The sequence below is a fragment of the Anolis carolinensis genome, chromosome 2, assembly GCF_035594765.1.
Source record: "Anolis carolinensis isolate JA03-04 chromosome 2, rAnoCar3.1.pri, whole genome shotgun sequence".
Taxonomy (NCBI): Eukaryota; Metazoa; Chordata; class Lepidosauria; order Squamata; family Dactyloidae; genus Anolis; species Anolis carolinensis.
In genome coordinates this window covers 34,661,000-34,680,026 of record NC_085842.1, presented here as the reverse complement: position 1 = coordinate 34,680,026, position 19,027 = coordinate 34,661,000, and the positions used below count along the sequence as shown (strand labels likewise).

General features: G+C 44.5%; 1 protein-coding gene across 1 annotated transcript in view; it reads right to left on the bottom strand.

The window, feature by feature from the left end:
- The window catches only part of LOC100562477 (sodium- and chloride-dependent creatine transporter 1), a 57,070-nt gene that overhangs the window by 24,450 nt on the left and 13,593 nt on the right, over nucleotides 1–19,027 (bottom strand). The window contains exons 3-5 of the mRNA XM_003217866.4: nucleotides 7,204–7,335; nucleotides 6,406–6,664; nucleotides 1,250–1,382 (exon numbers count right to left, since the gene is read on the bottom strand). Of these exons, the coding sequence (XP_003217914.3) occupies nucleotides 1,250–1,382; nucleotides 6,406–6,664; nucleotides 7,204–7,335 (524 nt within the window). The remainder of the gene's footprint in view (nucleotides 1–1,249; nucleotides 1,383–6,405; nucleotides 6,665–7,203; nucleotides 7,336–19,027) is intronic.

Genomic DNA, 19,027 nt, shown 5'->3' with positions numbered 1-19,027 from the left:
TGGAAGTTAAATCTATAAAAAGTTCAGTCCCTGCTGCTTAGAGAGAGAGCTGTGGATACTGGCGGGAGGCTGACTGCGTTGGATAATCCAAAACGTTGGATAAATGAGACTTTGCTGTATTTGCAGATGACACCAAATTCAGAGGGATAGTCAATACTCCAGAAGACAGGAGCAGGATCCAAAATGATCTTAACAGATTAGATAGATGGGCCAAAACTAACAAAATGAAACTCAGTAGGGACAAATGCAAGATACTTCACTTAGGCAGAAAAAATGAAATGCGAAGATACAGAATGGGGGACACCTGGCTCGACAGCAGTACATGTGAAAAAGATCTTGGAGTCCTCGTGGACAACAACTTAAACTTGAGCCAACAATGTCATGTGGCAGCTAAAAAGTCAATGGGATTTTGGTCTGCATAACTAGGAGCATAGTGTCTAGATCCTGGGAAGTCATGCTACCCCTCTATTCTGCCTTCGTCAGACCACCCCTGGGCACGACAATTGAAGGGAGATGTTGACAAGCTGGAATGTGTCCAGAGGAATGCGACTGAAATGATCAAGGCTCTGGAGAACAAGCCTTATGAGGAGCGGCTTAAAGAGCTGGGCATGTTTAGCCAGCTTAAGAGAAGGGTGAGAGGAAACATGATGAAGGTCATATATAAATATGTGAGGGGAAGTCGTAGGGAGGAGAGAGCAAGCTTGTTTTCTGCTGCCCTGGAGACTTGGTCAGAACAATGGCTTCAAACTTCAGCAAAGGAGATTCCACCTGAACATTAGGAAGAACTTCCTCACTGTGAGAGCTGTTCAGTAGTGGAACTCTCTGCCCCAGAGTGTCGTGGAGGCTCCTTCTTTGGAGGCTTTTAAGCAGAGGCTGGATGACCATCTGTCGGGGATGCTTTGAATGTGATTTTCCTGCTTCTTGGCTGGGGGTTGTACTGGATGGCCCACGAGGTCTCTTCCAACTCTAGGATTCTATGATTCTACTAGTAGTCACCATCTGTTCACCCATAGAAAACCAGGATAACCATATCTAAGAGACTAGAGTTAATGTGGTCCACCCAATGCAATTTTCTGAATCATCGCCCCAAATAACCCTAGGAAGAGGCCTAAAAACCCAGAATTCTAAGAAATCCTGCTTGAGAAACCCCGCTTTAGGTTCTACATCTTATTCTTGCCAAGATACATTTTTACGCTTCCTCTCAAACTTATCGGCAGTGACGCATAATTATCAAAAAAGGCTTAGTTACCTTCCCAGTTGACTTGACCCCCTTCCAGATGCAGAAATAGACAATGACCCAAGTTGTGAGAAGGCAAAGGAGCAGCTGCCAACTGAGCTCTCCTGGCTCAGCCAGATCCCCTGAAATTCGCAACACTTTTTTCCTAAAGGGCAAAGAAATAGAAAGGGAAAATAAAAATGTGTGCATCCAGGAAAAAGTTTTTTTTTTCAAGGGAACTCTCTCATCTTTACTCATGTTAGGGCAGCTATTACCATTAGGAAGTATGAGACAATAGGCATCAAACAAAATATTCCAGGATCCCATTAAAAGGCACTGAATGGTTGATCATTAATCAATGATTGCAATTTGTTTTCGGTTCCATTCATTTTGGTTTTTATCACCATGCCCTTACCAGGCACTAGAATGTTGAATCTCCTTAAATCCAAATAACTCCTGCCCCACACATTTCAGCCTCCCTTCAGTTATCCCTACATCATACAAACCCCTTCTCTGCTGCTTCTATGCTTTTAGAATTTTTGAAGAGCAATGACACTTAGTACCAACTACCGAATGACTCAGAGCAGGCAGTAATAATAGAATTAGATCATTTGAGTGATCCAAAGTGTCCTCCCTCTTTGTCTCAATATGCTGAAGCTTTTGTGATATAAACTGACATTCTGATGGAAGTTTTTCCACTGCCTCTCTCCTTGCCAGTTCTCTTTCCATTCTTCCATGAAATGGAACTGGTTTAGGGTTGTTGTGTGTTTTCCAAGCTGTATGGCGATGTTTCAGAAATATTCTCTCCTGACATTTCGCCCAAATCTATGGCAGGCATCCTCAGAGGTTATGAGGTATATACCTCACAACTTCTGAGGATGCCTGCCATAGATGTGGGCAAAACGTCAGGAGAGAATACTTCTGGGACATGGCCATACAGCCCGGAAAACACACAACAACACTGTGATTCTGGCCATGAAAGCCTTCGACAACACATTGAACTAGTTTAGATTAGCACCTAGAGTTTACTTTCCTATCGTTGCATGGAGTTCCCATAATAAAGTTTCACTTGTTTCTCCAAAACATCACTGCCTCTTGCCCTTTAATCAGGATCTCTAACTACTGCATACGCATCCTAACAGGTTATGGGCCCAGAACACTTATGATGTGCAGCTACAGTCAGTCCTCCACATTCGCTACAATTAGGGACACAGGATCCCCATGAAAGTGAAAAACCAGATACAATAGAGTCTCACTTATCCAACATAAACAGGCCGGCAGAACATTGGATAAGCGAATATGTTGGATAATAAGGAGGTATTAAGAAAAAGCCTATTAAACATCAAATTAGGTTATGATTTTACAAATTAAGCACCAAAACATCATGTTTTACAACAAATTTAACAGAAAAAGTAGTTCAATACGCAGTAATGCTATGTAGTAATTACTGTATTTACGAATTTAGCACCAAAATATCACGATATATTGAAAACATTGGCTACAAAAATGCGTTGGATAATCCAGAACATTGGATAAGTGAGTGTTGGATAAGTGAGACTCTACTGTATAAAGATATGGCTAGCCTTTTTTAAATAGAGAGAACACCTCTATAGTAATGTCTAGGTCAGGGGTCGTCAAACTTTTTAAGCAGAGGGCTGGTCCAAAATCCTTTAGATTGTTGAGGGGCCGGATTATCATTTGAAAAAAATACAAACAAATTCTGATGCACACTTCATATGTCTTATTTGTAGTGCAAAAACAACAACAACAACAACAACAACAACAACGAAAGAACAATACAATATTTAAAAATAAAAACAATTTTAACCAACATACATTTATCAGGATTTCAATGGGAAGTGTGGTCCTGCTTCTGGCCAATGAAATAGTCAAGTTAATTAGGGTTGTTGTTGTTGTTGTTGTTGTTGTGTGCTTTCAAGTCATTTCAGACTTTGGGTGAGCCTAAGTCTAAAATTTATTTATTATTTATTTACTGCATTTATTTACTACATTTGTATCACATCCTTCTCACCCCAAAGGGGACTCAGAGTGGCTTACAAATTATATGTACATACAATATATTATATTATTAGCATAGCACTATTTTAGCATTATATATTACTCTATTGAACTATACCACTATACTGTAATATTATTAGTAATATTATATGTAATATAGAATATATAATTAATATTATTATATTGTATTATTAGTGTTATATTGTATTATATTATAATATTATTATCAATGTTATATGTATATACAATATATTATATTATAAAACTGAGGGCGGGGGCCAGGTAAATGACCTCGGAGGGCCGCATCCGGCCCCCGGGCCTTAGTTTGGGGACCCCTAGTCTAGGTCTTCCAGTACAACTCTATTGTTAACTTTTGCTGGAATCTGACCATAGAATCACTTTGGAAGACCTAGAGATTCCTAGGGAGACGTTCTCTCTAGAAATCTCTGAGTCCTCCAGCATGACTGGAAGCAGTGTGACTCTCATAGCGTCATACTGATGGACCTAGACATTCATAGAGATAATGGTTTTAATTAAATCCCTGACTACAGGCAGTCCCTAAGTTACAAGCATCCTACTTACAAACACAACCTTTTCCAACTTACATACAAATTTGACTTAAGAACTGTTGGAGTTGAACCCCACACTGCCCAAGACTCCAGTCCTCAATGAGCTTAGAATAGGCTGGGGGAAATCCTTTCCCCGTCTCCTAAATGACAGAGTGCATCTAATCTATTTCTTCTCTCCTCTTTGTTTCTGCTCTCATTCTGATTGGTTGTGTAGGTGGATACTTTGCAGGCGCATGCCTTTTGTCTTTGACTTTCTTCTTTTACATCTTATTGTGCGCTGTGTGTCTTGAGATCTCTTTCTGCTTGTGTGTCAGGTTCTCTTGGACATCTCAGCGGCTTTCGATACCATCGACCATGGTATCCTTCTGGGGAGGCTCTCTGGGATGGGGCTCGGTGGCACGGTTCTGCTGTGGCTGCAGTCCTTCCTGGAGGGCCGTTCCCAGATGGTGAAGCTGGGGGACACCTGCTCGGACCCCTGGCCATTGACCTGTGGGGTCCCGCAAGGGTCTATTCTATCCCCCATGCTATTTAACATCTACATGAAACCGCTGGGAGAGGTCATCCGGAGTTTTGGAGGGTGTTGCCATCTCTACGCAGATGACACGCAAATCCACTACTCGTTCCCATCTGACTCCAAGGAAGCCCCTCGGATGCTGAACCAGTGCCTGGCCGCTGTGGCGGACTGGATGAGGAGGAACAAACTGAGGATCAATCCTGACAAGACAGAGGCCCTCCTGGTCAGTCGCGCGTCGGATCGGGGTATTGGGTGGCAACCTGTGCTGGACGGGGTCGCACTCCCCCTGAAATCACAGGTCTGCAGTTTGGGGGTCCTCCTGGACTCAGCGCTGACGCTTGAGGCGCAGGTGTCGGCGGTGGCCGGGAGGGCCTTCACACAACTCAAACTTGTGCGCCAACTGCGACCATACCTCGTGAAGTCTGACTTGACCACGGTGGTGCATGCCTTAGTTACCTCTAGACTGGACTACTGTAATGCACTCTACGTGGGGCTTCCCTTGAAGACGGCCCGGAAACTACAATTGGTCCAGCGCTCGGCTGCCAGGTTAATTACGGGGGCGAGTTACAGGGAGAGATCTACTCCCCTGTTCAAGGAGCTCCATTGGCTGCCTTTTATTTTCCGGTCCCAATTCAAGGTGTATACCATCACATATAAAGCCCTAAACGGTTTGGGACCCACCTACCTTCGTGACCGTATCTCCTACCACAAGCCTACAAGATCCCTTCGCTCATCAGGGGAAGCTCTCCTGTCCCCACTCCCGATATCCCAGACCCGCCTTGTGGGAACAAGGGAGAGGGCCTTTTCTGCTGTGGCCCCCCGATTGTGGAATTCTCTGCCCGCGGAGATTAGGCAAGCCCCCACACTAGCAGCCTTCAAGAAAGACTTGAAAACATGGCTCTTTCGCTGCGCTTTTGGAGAGTAACTATTTTATATTTCTTTTCCGTTGCTCCCCCTAATATCTATCCTCCAGAATACCCCACTCCCTTATGACTCTGTTCGCTGTGGTTTTTATTTTTATGTCTTTCTCACCCCGAGTTTTAACTTAATGTTCACGTGGTCTGCCCTTGTTTTTATTGTCTCCTTGTTTTATTTTGTAATGGGTATTATTTACTGTATTGTTTACTGTATTGTGTTGTGCTGTTCTTTTATATGCTGTTTACATTGTATTGTTTTGGGCGTGGCCCCATGTAAGCCGCCCCGAGTCCCCATTGGGGAGATGGTGGCGGGGTATAAATAAAGTTTTATTATTATTATTATTATTATAGATGTAATGCCTGGAGATTTTTCCCTCTCTTTCAAAACCCTAGAAGAGATGGGGTTAGAGTGGCTCAGACCCAGTTCTTTACTATTAAGAAATGTAGTTTATAAATAAACCTTTTGTGATTTTAAAGACAGAACTCTGCATGTTTGCTTCCTAAGCTCTAAATTCTTGACAGCCACATGGTGCTTCATGCTCTGCTTGCTGTGAGCTGAATGCTCAACTATAAGTTGTGTAGAATGGATACTTTGCAGGTGCATGCCTTTTGTCTTTGACTTTCTTCTTTTACATCTTAGTGTGTGCTGTGTGTCTTGAGATCTCTCTCTGCTTGTGTGTCAGGAGAGATGTAATGCCTGGAGATTTTCCCCTTTCTTTCAAAACCCTAGAAGAGATGGGGTTAGAGTGGCTCAGACCCAGTTCTTTACTATTAAGAAATGTAGTTGTTGTTTTTGTAAATAAACCTTTTGTGATTTTAAAGACAGAACTCTGCATGTTTGCTTCCTTAGCTCTAAATAATTGACAGTCACATGGCTCTTCACACTCTGCTTGCTGTGAGCTGAATGCTCAACTATAAGAATCCTGTTTTTGCATATTTTTGGATGCTCTGCTATTTTGGGGTAGTTTCTCCTAAAACCCAGAAAATCTTAACAAGAACAAATCTACACAACCTATTTGTAACTTGGGGACTACCTGTACTCATTTCTGCAAAAGTCAAAAAACGGAGATGTGGAGGGACAACTGCACACATTTGGCCCTCACCTCCACCCCATCCCAGGGAAACCCGCTCCCAAGCATTCATTCCTCCGGGGAAATGTCACCCACTTACTCCCAGAATTCAATGATGGGCGAACGCTTGTTGTCTGCCAGGCTGCTGCAATTCCCCCCTGTGCTGTTTCCTGTGCCGTTTCCACAGTCGCCACGGCCAAAGAGCTCTGTGCACTGGGCGGTGTTCCAAGAGTGGCCGCAGGTGGCCCAGGGTAAGGTCTCTGTCAACGAATGCACCAGGTAGAAGAGGCCCCAGACCAGGATCATGATGTAGTAGGTGTTGCAGAAGAAGACAATGACCATGGAGGCCAGGCCAAGACCTAGAGAGAAGGAGTGGGTCAGAGCCTGGAAAAGCTGAGACACACAGTGAGCCTCCTGACAGAGGCAGAACATTTGCATGTTCACACACACAAAACCTACTTCTTCTTGGACTATAGTTCCCAGTGTCCTCCAGGTAGCATGGGTGCTACAGATTGTGGGAGTTGTAGTTCAAGAAACTATATGAAAGTGGGGTACTTACATCAAGACAAGGGGAGAACTGTGGCTCTAGAGATTTTGGACTGCAAGGCTCATCAGTCCTTGTCTTCAGAGCCACCATGGGTTATCATAGCTATAGTTCAACAATATCTGTAGAACCACACAACTTCCTATATCTACATCAGGTATGGGCAAACTTTGGCCCTCCAGGTGTTTTGGACTCCAACTCCCACCATTCCTAACAATCTCAGGCCCTTTCCTTTTCCCCCTCAGCCGCTTTTCTTATGTAGAAAAGAAACAGGAAACTTCTCCGGTGCAAGGACACTCTCTGGTGATCTAACTTGCCCCCAAAGTGGGCCTGAGCTGCTCCTGAAGCTTGTACCTTTGAAGAGGGGAGCGATGTTCCAGGCAGCAATGCCACCTTGTTTCATAAACTGCCCCAAGGCCACCTCCAGGAAGAAGACGGGGATCCCCCCAACGAAGACGATGAGCAGGTAAGGAATCAGGAAGACACCTGCAAAGAGAGACAGAGAAAGAGAGAGAGTCAATGTCCCACTGCTGTGACAAGTCTTGGACAGCAATGGCTCCCAAAGTAACCAATTTAAGGTGGAATCAGGTGTCAAACAAGGATGTGTTATTGCCCCAACTTTATTTTCCATCTTCATCGCTATGATACTTCATCTTGTTGATGGGAAGCTTCCCACCGGAGTGGAAATCATCTATTGGACAGATGGCAAGCTATTTAACCTCAAGCAGACTGAAAGCCAAAACTAAGGTCACAACAACATCTGTTATAGAACTCCAATATGCCGATGATAAGATAGTTTATGCACATTCAGAAGACCTACAAGCCACTCTAAAAAGTAACACCTTTGCAGAAGCATACAAGAAGCTTGACCTCTCACTGAACATCGAGAAAACCAAAGTGCTCTTCCAACAGGCAACAACCAATCCCTCTGCAATGCCAGAAATACAGCTTAATGGTGTAATGTTAGAAAATGTTGACCATTTCCCCAACATTGGCAGCCGCCTCTCCACAAATGACACTGAAATACAACACTGTCTAAGCTCTGTGAGTATGGCATTTTTCCAAATGAAGCAGAGAGTGTTTAAGGATTGGGATATCAAGGGGCTTGTTTATAAAGCTATTTTCCTCCCAACCTTGTTATGCGCCCACAAAACATGGACAACTCCTGGAACGATTCCAACAGCATTGCCTCCAAAAAATCCTGCAAATCTTGTGAAGATAGGCGGACAAATGTCAGTGTGCTGGAAGAAGCATAGCACTGAAGCGATGCTCCTATGCCATCAACTCCACTGGACTGGCCATATTGTCCGAATGCCTGGTCATCGTCTCCCAGAACAGTTACTATACTCCCAACTCAAGAATGGAAAACAAAATGTTGGTGGACAGGAAAAGAGATTTAAAGATGGGCTTAAAGTTAACCTTAAAAACTGTGGCATAGACCTGCATGAAACTGGAAAGCCCTGGCCCTTGAGCACTCTAACTGGAGGTCAGCTGTGACAAGCAGTGCTGTGGAATTTGAAGAGGCACAAATGGAGGGTGAAAAGGAGGAATGTGCCAAGAGGAAGGTGTGTCAAGCCAGCCCTAACCGGGACCGCCTTCCACTTGGAAACTTCTATCCTCACTGTGAAAGAACATGCCGGTCAAGAATAGGGCTCTACAGTCACCTACGTATCAACTGCCACAACACCACACTTAGAAGGCCATCATACTCGGAACAACAAGGGATTGCCTAAGTAAATAAGTAAGTAAGCTGTGACAATGATGCTGTGAGTGGATATGCAAGGCAGGGCCTTTTTAGGGGTGGTGCAGAAGAATGCCTTCCCCCAAAAGAACTTGTCAGGATCCCAATCCCATTTGTTTTTCATTAGATTCTTCTTCCTTATAGCAGAGCTTTCCAAACTCTGTGTCAGGACACACTAGTTTGTCGCCTACAGAATCTCGATGTTTTGCATGAAAACTGCTCCCCCTCGCCCCCACAAACAAAGGCTGATGCTGTTCAGTGTAGGTACTATTATAACTTTCATAGATTACACAGATTGAATTGCAGTTAAATGCCACTAAAATGGTTACGTTTCTAATTAAGAAAAGAAAATCTGTTAGCAATTATGTTTGTACTGAACCAAATGAAGTAGCTATAGAGGAAAGTACACAATAATCAACTAAAGTACATAAGTATAAAGGGAAAAATTCTAAAGCTTCTTTATTCGGTGAAGATTGTATAAAACGTATACATAAAACGTATATATATATATATATATATATATATATATATATATATATATGAGAGAGAGAGAGAGAGAGAGAGAATCAAACTCTTATAAGGGGTTCATTTGAACTCCGATTTGCCAGTAAAGCTGAATTACCATGTGAAGAAAGGATGCATGTCTGAAAAGGGTGTTTTAGGCTGGATCCATATTATCTGCTTTGAACTGGATTATATGTGTCCACACTGCCATATAATCCTGTTCAAACAGATAATCTAGATTATTAGGCAGTGTAGAAGGGGACCCAGTTAATCCTCTGTTATCCTACTTTTTCCTAGGTTGAATCTACATTGTAGGATTGACACAATTTGAAACCACTTTAACTGCCATAGCTCAATGTTATGGAGTGCAGAGAGCTGGAGTTTTACAAGATTTTGAACCTTCTTTGGTCATGAAGGCTGGTACCTCACCAAACTACTCAATTCCATAGTACTGAGCTGTGGCTCTAAAAGTGGTGTCAAACTGCATTAATTCTATAGTGTAGAGGCACTCTATCTGGTTATAGAAGTAATGGCTGGCATGGAATGACCTCAAATAGTGTTCTGTCCCTATTTATCACCATGCTGTGTTCAGAGAGAGCTGTGCAATCTACTCTCGAGACGATGATCATTTATTTATACAGTGCCCTCAGCGTACATGGCACTTTACAAGTAAAACAGCAAAGAACAGGAGGTCCTGCCAAAAGCGTACCATTTAAAATATGTAAACACATACACAAAAGCCAAAAAACACAAGGAGGTAATGTCAGGCTAAATATCAATGCAAGAATAACTCAAGAAAACCAGCACTGCAGTATATACCAACAACAACAATATACTAATAACCATCAGATCATTCACTGAATTATAATGACTTACAATTAAATAAATCAATAATACAAGAAGACATTTACCAACTTGTGGTTTTTGGAAAGTCAATATAATGTAAATCATAAACTCATAATACAAGGAAGCATCCAATAAGTGGCAGTTTTGCAAAATAAATTTGATGATCACAGGAAACTATCCTTCCTGCTTCTTTTATATCACCCCGAAGTGTAGGAGCAAGTCCACAGTGGGGGGGAAAAACAAAAAAAAAATTGCAAGCAACTTCTGGAGTGCATCCTTAACGACCATGGCTTAATACTACAGATTCCTAGTTTGGTGAAACACAAGCACTCTTTGGCAGAGGAAGCTAAAAACTTGTAAAACTACAACTCCCACGATTCCGACTGGTACAGCTTTTCTCTCATTGTCTTTGGAGCATCTCAGGTCAAACTACACCAAGGGAAAGCTCTCACATGCCCTTCGGTTTGAAGCTATTGCAACCGGAACAATAATGTTTACTGCTTTTGTGCCGTCCGCCGGACAATAAAAAGCTATAAAACTGAAACGTGCTGTCCTTTATCCGGGCGAACTGCAAATCCCTATAAGCTGTCCTATAGATATTGAACGACTGAGTCTGGATAACTTCAAAAAAGGATGTTTATTCATACAAGGTTGTAAACCTGGCACAGATCTTAAAGTTGCAGAAAATGAAACAAATTTCTATAGGTTTTAGTCACAGAATTATCCCTGGTTCCAGAAGGCAAAGGTGATTATAAAACCACTATACCCTAATCACGCTGCCTATATTAGAAGGAGAAACTCTTTCCTTCCCTATCTTTACAGCAAAGATTAGTTCTAGAAGCGATGGAATAACTTTGCTCCTCTAACTAGATTTCCTATTCCAGATCAATATAATTCAATACTTATCTAATTTGGATAGGCTTAGATTGGCCTGGTTTTGAGGATGATTTGTCCCAGTTAGCCTTGCACAGCTCCAGCACGTTGGAAGACTATAGCCAGAATGAAGCTCCAAAATGGAGACTAGACCCTGGTAAAAAGGGCGGTCCTAAGATGTTGCACTCTTTGACCAATCACTGCAAAGAAAACTGCAGCCAGCTCTTGCAGATTCCAAGCCACTTTTCCTAGGCTTTTGCAGCCAGAGGCTCAAACAAAATGTAAAGGAGGGAAAACAAACAAACGACCAATAGGTAAGGCAAACCATCGTCCTGGGGGGCGGAACACTCCCCGCTAAATTCCCAGGATGTGGGAATTTACCAATCAAAAACATACAAACACCTTTGTATACACAACAATACAACAGTATAAAACTTTAAACATCTCCAATAAGCAACACGAGGTCACTAATTGGTCTGTCCAGGACAGACATTTTGTCCTTACTATGAGTCTTTACTTGAACTTTTCTAACCTTACCGTCAGGGCAAGGAAAGGTCTTTAGTGTAATGCCCATAGGCCAGGCATAGTGGGGCAAGTCTTTGTCCTTTAGCAACACAAGGTTTCCCGCCTTGAAATTGTCCTTTGGGGTTAGCCAGAGTCTTCTGGTTGGAAGCTGGCTTAAGTATTCGGCCTTCCACCTCTTCCAGAAGTGGTTGGCTAAGGTCTGCACATGCAAAATTGGTGCCACAGTCCGACCAAATTGACTTAATTGGCCCTCTGAGGGCTATGAACCTTTTCAATGCGTTTATGAATGATGAAGTGTCCATTCCCTCTGCAACCTCTATATGGACAGCTCGTACTGACAAACAAGTAAACAAAACCGCACATCTTTTGTTATTTACAACACCACCCCTGGTTTTCCTAGTGACAACCTCCCAAGGACCAAACACATCGATTCCCACATGGGAAAGGGGTGGGTCTGTCAAAGTCCTATCCTGAGGTAGTTCTGCCATTAACTGACTTTGACAGTTACGTCTGAGTCGCCGACATTTGACACACTTAAAAATAACACTGCTGACCAAACTTTTAGCATTTACCACCCACAGGCCTTCATTTCTAAGGGTCGCCTCAGTCAGAGTTCTACCCTGATGATGGATCCTTTCATGGTGATGCCGAACGAGCAGCAATGCAGTGTGACTATTAGGGGGTATGATGATGGGGTTTTTTATGCACGCCTTGAGTTTAGCTTTGGCTAACCTTCCTCCAACTCTCAAAATACCCTCCTTGCCTAGAAATGGGTTTAACTCACGCAAGAAACTCCGACTGGGGGTGTCAAGCCCTTGTTCTAACCTGGCTATTTCTAGACTAAACTCATGCCTCTGAACTGACCTGAATATTACTCCCTTAGCCTTCAACATGTCCTGAACTTGCAAAGGCTGACTATCTTTGCAGACTAAGCGATGTATAAGCCTAGCAACTGCTCTAAGAAGACTGTGCCACTCCGAAAAACGTTCAAAACGGTGTGGTTCCAGGCAAGATCTTTGGCCCATCTTGATTTCTGTGGTTGATTTGCAGGCTTTCACCTCTGCACTTCGTGAGACTTGAGCATTCATAATGTCCGAAAACCTTTGCTCATCTTTCGAGAGCGCTGTGGCTTCGTCTCTCTCAGAGACTTTGAAGATGGAGGAATACTCTGGAGTTATTGCTTGGCAGTAGACCGAGATATGACTTAGGCAACTGCGCACAAGTGTAGGACGTCCACCTTTAAGCACCTGTGCTTGATTGGAGTCCAACGACGATGGTGGGTGCATCTTGTTTATGCACACTGGGCCTATGACTGTCCAGCCTAATGGCAATTGTTGTGCGATAGGTGCACCTGGAGGTCCTTTAACTTGGTCGTTCACACAGAACAAGCTCGGGCAGTCCGAGCCAAGCAAAAGGGCAATGTCCACATCTGGCCGAAAGGCTGGTATAGCATTCTTTAACCGTCGCAAATGTGGATGAGCCTCCACAACTTCTCTAGTTACAATTTGTTTTTTGTTCCGAGGGATGGAGGAACACTCAATCAGGTCTGGCAACTTGAACTGTCTCTTCTGGTCGCAAGAGGAGACAACAAAGCCAGATGCTATGCGACCCTGCAACTTCTTTTTTCCTGCACACGTAGTCATAGTGTAGTCGACCATCTTGGTTTTAAGGTCAAACATGCGGAAGAACTCTGGAGTAGCCAGGGAGGCGTCGCTCTGTGAATCCAGGGCCACATAGAGTCTCTTTCTAAGCCAAGGGCTCTTGGCTGGATATACATCCGCTAGGCAGATAGGATGACAAACTCTGTACTGGTGCGAGTCAGAACACAGCTCTGTACAGGCGACTGCTGAAACTTCCACCTGCATCTCTGGTGCGGCTGGCTTGTCGGTGTCTTCGACTGCTGACTTTTCTTTTGGTGAAGCGTTCTCTTTGGGGTGGGAGATGATATTGGAGTTGTGCATTGCGGTGCAATGCTTGAGGCTGTTGCATTTCTCACACTTGATGTTTTCTTTGCAGTTGGATGCAAAGTGTGGAGTTGCTCCACAGCATCTAAAGCAGATTCCCTGCCTTTGAACTAGCTGTTGCCTTTCTTTGTATGTCTTTCTACTAAACTCCCTGCAGTTGGCCAAGCTGTGAGGCTTTTGGTGAATAGGGCAAAGCAACTCTTTTACCTCCGACCTGGGTTCGTCAGTCTTGTGTTGAGTTTCGACTGCCTTTACGCTGACAGGTCTATTGGCCTCTCTAGGTGGTTTCTTGTCCACTTCAGGTGCCTTCTCTGGCTGGGTCCCTTGGTATAAGGTGGGGAGGCCCGTCTGTGGATCATTCCTTTCTCTGGCTGCCCTGGTGATGAACTGGACCAAATGAGAAAATGGAGGGTATGCCTGGGAGTGGGCCTCCTTGTAGTTGAAGACCTCCTGTCCCCAGCGTTCTTGCAAAGTGAAGGGCAGCTTGGTCAAGATCTGCCTCTGGGACAGGTGCTGATCGAGGCACTTCAAACCGGGCAGTTCTGGATTCTCCTTGGCCGACTCTAATTCCGCAAGGAGATCGCTGAGGTCCCACAAGAGTTTGAAGTCTTTGAGTTTTAAAGCTGGGAACCTTTGGAGCTTGTCCATAAGAGATGCTTCAATCTCTGTGCTGGCCCCATACCTCTGCTGCAACCTGGCCCAGGCCTTTTCCAGGGCTTTGTCGGGATCGGCTACGTGGGCTGCGTAGATCTTCTTAACTTGTGAGGATGAGGCTGGGCCCAACCATGCAGCCAGAAGAGTCAGTTCTTCCTCAGGCAATAACTTTAAGTCTCTGATTGCTCTCTGGAAGGTGGCCTTCCAGAGAAGAAATTCCTCAGGCTTGTCCGAAAACTTTTCGACACCCTTGTCCTTAAGATCTCTTCTGGGGCTTCTGATGATGGAGACAAGCTGGGACTCTGGCGTCGAAGGGAACAATTGAGGAGTTTGCTGTTGTGGAGTGGACTCCCACCGTGTACCTTGCGTCAACCTTTGGCCTCTTGGAGGGATGACATCGACCACTGACGAATCGATGGTTCCCTGTGCAGCTGTCTGTAGGGGCCAACTAGCGCTCGGCCTTGAGGCCCTGATTGACTGACCTAGGGTTTTAGCAGGAGGCACAGGTAGCTCGAGCAAGGGTGAGCTCCCCGCTATGACGCTCTGCTCTGCAGGAAACTCAAAAGTGACTTTGGGGCCCTGCTCTGGGTAAGGAGAGAAGTCTCCCTGTTCCTCATCCGAAAACTGGCTGTACATGCTGCCAAGGTGCGCAAACACTTTGGCAGAAGGGTCCTGTATTGGTAACTGGCTTACATTTTCTTCTGTGAGTGGCTCAATTAGGGCCTTGGCCAAAGTCTCAGCCCTTACCCTTTTGGCTGCGGCATCCATCTTTATTCTAAGCATCTCTATACGAGCCTGTTCTATTTGCATTTCGCTTTGTCTACGGGCCTGTTCTATTTGCATTTCGCTTTGTCTACGGGCCTGTTCTATTTGCAGTCGTTGCTCTTCTTCTTTAAAGGGAAGGGTTAGATCAGCTGCCTTAGCATCAGCCTCCGCCCCCGCTACCTTGCTCTTTAGCTCTAGACGTGCAGCCTCCTTAATGTGCAAGGCAGCTAGGGAAGAGATGGCACTCCCAGCAGCAGAAGACTTGCTAGAGTGGCTGTGTTTAGACGATGCACGCTCCCTTAGTTTAGATACCTGGCTAGAGCGGTTGGACTTAAGACTAAGTGCCACAGCAGGTGATTTCAAAAGATTGGTCTCATGGCTGCATAAGGAAGCTAGGATTGCCCTCACCCTATTTTCTTTCTCATTAGTGTCAGCTAAAACACTCCCTATTTCTAACTCTGAATCCTTGGCGTTAATGCGCTCGAGGACCTGGACTATCTTAGACACTAAACCCCTCCAAAGACCGAAGGCTTCTTCGAGGTCTGTCTGTAATATGGCTGGCACCCTTGTGATACCCAAGCTCTCTATTCTGTCCATTAATGTTACAATTCGCTCCCATGCCGAACCTAACCTCACATGGAGGAGCTCCTTTTCATCTATTAGATGGGCTAGCATCTTGGCTGAAGGGTGCTTTATCCTTTGGGGCCTTTCATTCCTACTTTCAGCCTCAGAAGGAGGTATACCATCTGTATCATCTTGAAATTGCATAGACATTATGTATTCTTAATAGCAAGTAAATTTACAACAAAGGCAAATGCAATATACCTGCAAGTAAATTTACAATAAAAGCAAATTCAATATATAATACAATTCACAGCACTTAACCATAGCAATATATATCACTAAGTAACTATACTTTACAAAGATTGTGACCTTTGGCGCCAGATTTTAGTGGGCAAGCTGCAAAATGCCAACTGACAGCAACTTGCCACTTGATACCTCCCTTGCCCGAGTGACGTAAACTGCCAAAATGGCGACTTCGCCAAATTTTCAAGCACCTCGTGCTCTGCGGCTCGAGGCCTGCCGCCGAAGGAGCACCGAGGCTGGCTTTGGAAAGGAGGAGAGAAGAGACGCCTCCTCCCCGCTGTGAAGGGAGGTCACCACCGCAGGTCGATGAAGCAGGTCACCACCGCAGGACGATGAGGCAGGTCACCACCGCAGGACGATGAGGCAGGTCACCACCGCAGGACGATGAGGCAGGTCACCACCGCAGGACGATGAGGCAGGTCACCACCGCAGGACGATGAGGCAGGTCACCACCGCAGGACGATGAGGCAGGTCACCGCCGCAGGTCAATGAGGCAGGTCACCACCGCAGGACGATGAGGCAGGTCACCACCGCCGGACCATGAGGCAGGTCAAAGCCGGCCGAGTGCTCCGGCCGAACTCCTGATGAAGAGGCTGTCAAAGCCGGTTGAGTGCTCCGGCCGAACTCACAGCAGCGTTGCCAGGCCTGTCCAGGTTCTAGCCTGGTTCTGGTGGGCTCCACGCCTCAGAGCCAGCCAAAGAACTGTCGCTGGTGCTCCGCGGCTCGAGGTCTACCGCCGAGGGAGCCCTGGACGTTGCTGGGAACTGCACAGCCTGTGCAAACCCAGAAAGCCACTGGGCTACGTGCGCACACGCGAGCCAAATAGCAAGGAAATAGAGCCCCACTATTTGACTCCTTCAGGTCTGAGAGCGGGCTCCACTGCCTCAGACGCTGGTAGAGTCTTTAGGTATGCAGACTGAGCTCAGGCGGAAAAGCCGCAGCCTATACTAAAACTTCCTAAACTATAAAAAACTATAAAGCCGTGCAAGCTAGCTGAAGCGGAAAAACCGCTGATCGACCTCAAAACTGTGCCGTCCGCCGGACAATAAAAAGCTATAAAACTGAAACGTGCTGTCCTTTATCCGGGCGAACTGCAAATCCCTATAAGCTGTCCTATAGATATTGAACGACTGAGTCTGGATAACTTCAAAAAAGGATGTTTATTCATACAAGGTTGTAAACCTGGCACAGATCTTAAAGTTGCAGAAAATGAAACAAATTTCTATAGGTTTTAGTCACAGAATTATCCCTGGTTCCAGAAGGCAAAGGTGATTATAAAACCACTATACCCTAATCACGCTGCCTATATTAGAAGGAGAAACTCTTTCCTTCCCTATCTTTACAGCAAAGATTAGTTCTAGAAGCGATGGAATAACTTTGCTCCTCTAACTAGATTTCCTATTCCAGATCAATATAATTCAATACTTATCTAATTTGGATAGGCTTAGATTGGCCTGGTTTTGAGGATGATTTGTCCCAGTTAGCCTTGCACAGCTCCAGCACGTTGGAAGACTATAGCCAGAATGAAGCTCCAAAATGGAGACTAGACCCTGGTAAAAAGGGCGGTCCTAAGATGTTGCACTCTTTGACCAATCACTGCAAAGAAAACTGCAGCCAGCTCTTGCAGATTCCAAGCCACTTTTCCTAGGCTTTTGCAGCCAGAGGCTCAAACAAAATGTAAAGGAGGGAAAACAAACAAACGACCAATAGGTAAGGCAAACCATCGTCCTGGGGGGCGGAACAGCTTTAATGGCACATTAGAGGGCTTCCTTTTAAGGGCTTCGTGCAATATAATTTCAACCGCAGCAATGTGCGTACTTACTGCCTTATACTGCGGCTTACCATAAACATTACTTTTTGAATATTTGCCAGCCTGTGTTGTTGAAGGCTTTCAGCCTACCCTTGAAGCTGAAGGTTGGGAATGTGGTAAATGCACAAAGTCCAAGAAGGAAGCCTCAGGAAGATGAAAACTGAGCTATATTTTTCAATGTTTTATCATCAAATCCATTATTTTGGAAATATTGGTCATGCTGATTCGAGGATTATGAGGCCTCTTCTGCACAGCTGTATATAATCCACATTATCTGCTTTGAACTGGATTAAAAGGCAATGTAGACTCATATAATCTGGTTCAGAGTAGATAATATTTCATTTATTTATTTATTTATTTATTTATTTATTTCAATTATTTATACCCTGCCCTTCTCACCCGAGGGGACTCAGGGCGGCTTACAAGTGGCAATTGATGCCGTTACACTGCTATACATTGAACTAAAACGTTAAAACAGTTAAAACAGTCATAAAATATAATATACAAAGTTTAAAACAATGCAAAGTGCTTATGCCATTCATCCACCAGACCTTATACAAGAGCCGTAAATATGGATTATCTGATTTGATAATCTGGATTATATGGCAGTGTAGAAGAGGCCTGAGAGTTGGAGTCATGAATATAGCTATAGTAGGGGCAAATGAAGAAACTGTTCCTCCGAATTATATTTCCTCCATTTCTTTCGCTCTCCAAATTTCTAACACCAGAGAATGAGGTGCATCTACACTGTAGAATTAATGCAGCTTGAACCGACTTTAATTGCCATGGCTCAATGCTATGGGATTCTGGGATTTGTAGTTTAGTGAGGCACCAGCACTCTTGGACACATAATGCTAAAGACCTTATGCAATTGCAACTCCCAGGATTCCATAGCATTGAACTGTATTAATCGTATATTATAGATGCACTCTGAAAAGGCTTATGTTCTGGTGCCAATTCCTTTTGCCTTGCAGATTCGATTTCTTTCCTGTGTTCCTCCTCTTGCTATTTTAGCAGCAGGCTCTGCTTGCTTTGCATATGTTATTCATTATATGGGCCAAACGATGCTGATGGAGACTTGAAATGATTCACAACAATGACGTTTCACAATGCATTTTTAATGGATAGGAAAAAGGTATTTGCTCCCATCTGGGGCTGAATATTATTTTCCCCCCATCTTGTTCAAAGGCCTTTGAAGGAGAAGCATCCCGGTTCTGTTCAGCCATGCAAAACATTCTTGTGCAGAAACTGTTTGAAGGGCTCAACTTCATTCCTGTTTCATGGAACCAAACCGTTTTGCCACCTGCAAAATGCTGATCTGCCCACCGAAAAACCTGTGATGACAAAGTGCCTGCAGCGGATGCTCTCATCCCGGCTTGTTCTCTCCTGTTTTGAACATGTGACGACACAGAGTCTTTCTTACTCAGCTTGGGATGTGGGATGTGCTTTTCCCAGTGGCGACAGGCGATGAGTAAGCAATGCATCCCCTCCAACGTTTTCATGTATGAAAACCAGGCTAAGTATGGCCGAGCAACATCCGAGTCCAGCCTAGATGGTAAGATACTAATTAGGAAGAATACAAATCCTAGAAGATGCTGCACCCGTTTGCTTTTGCCTGTGTCAACTGGG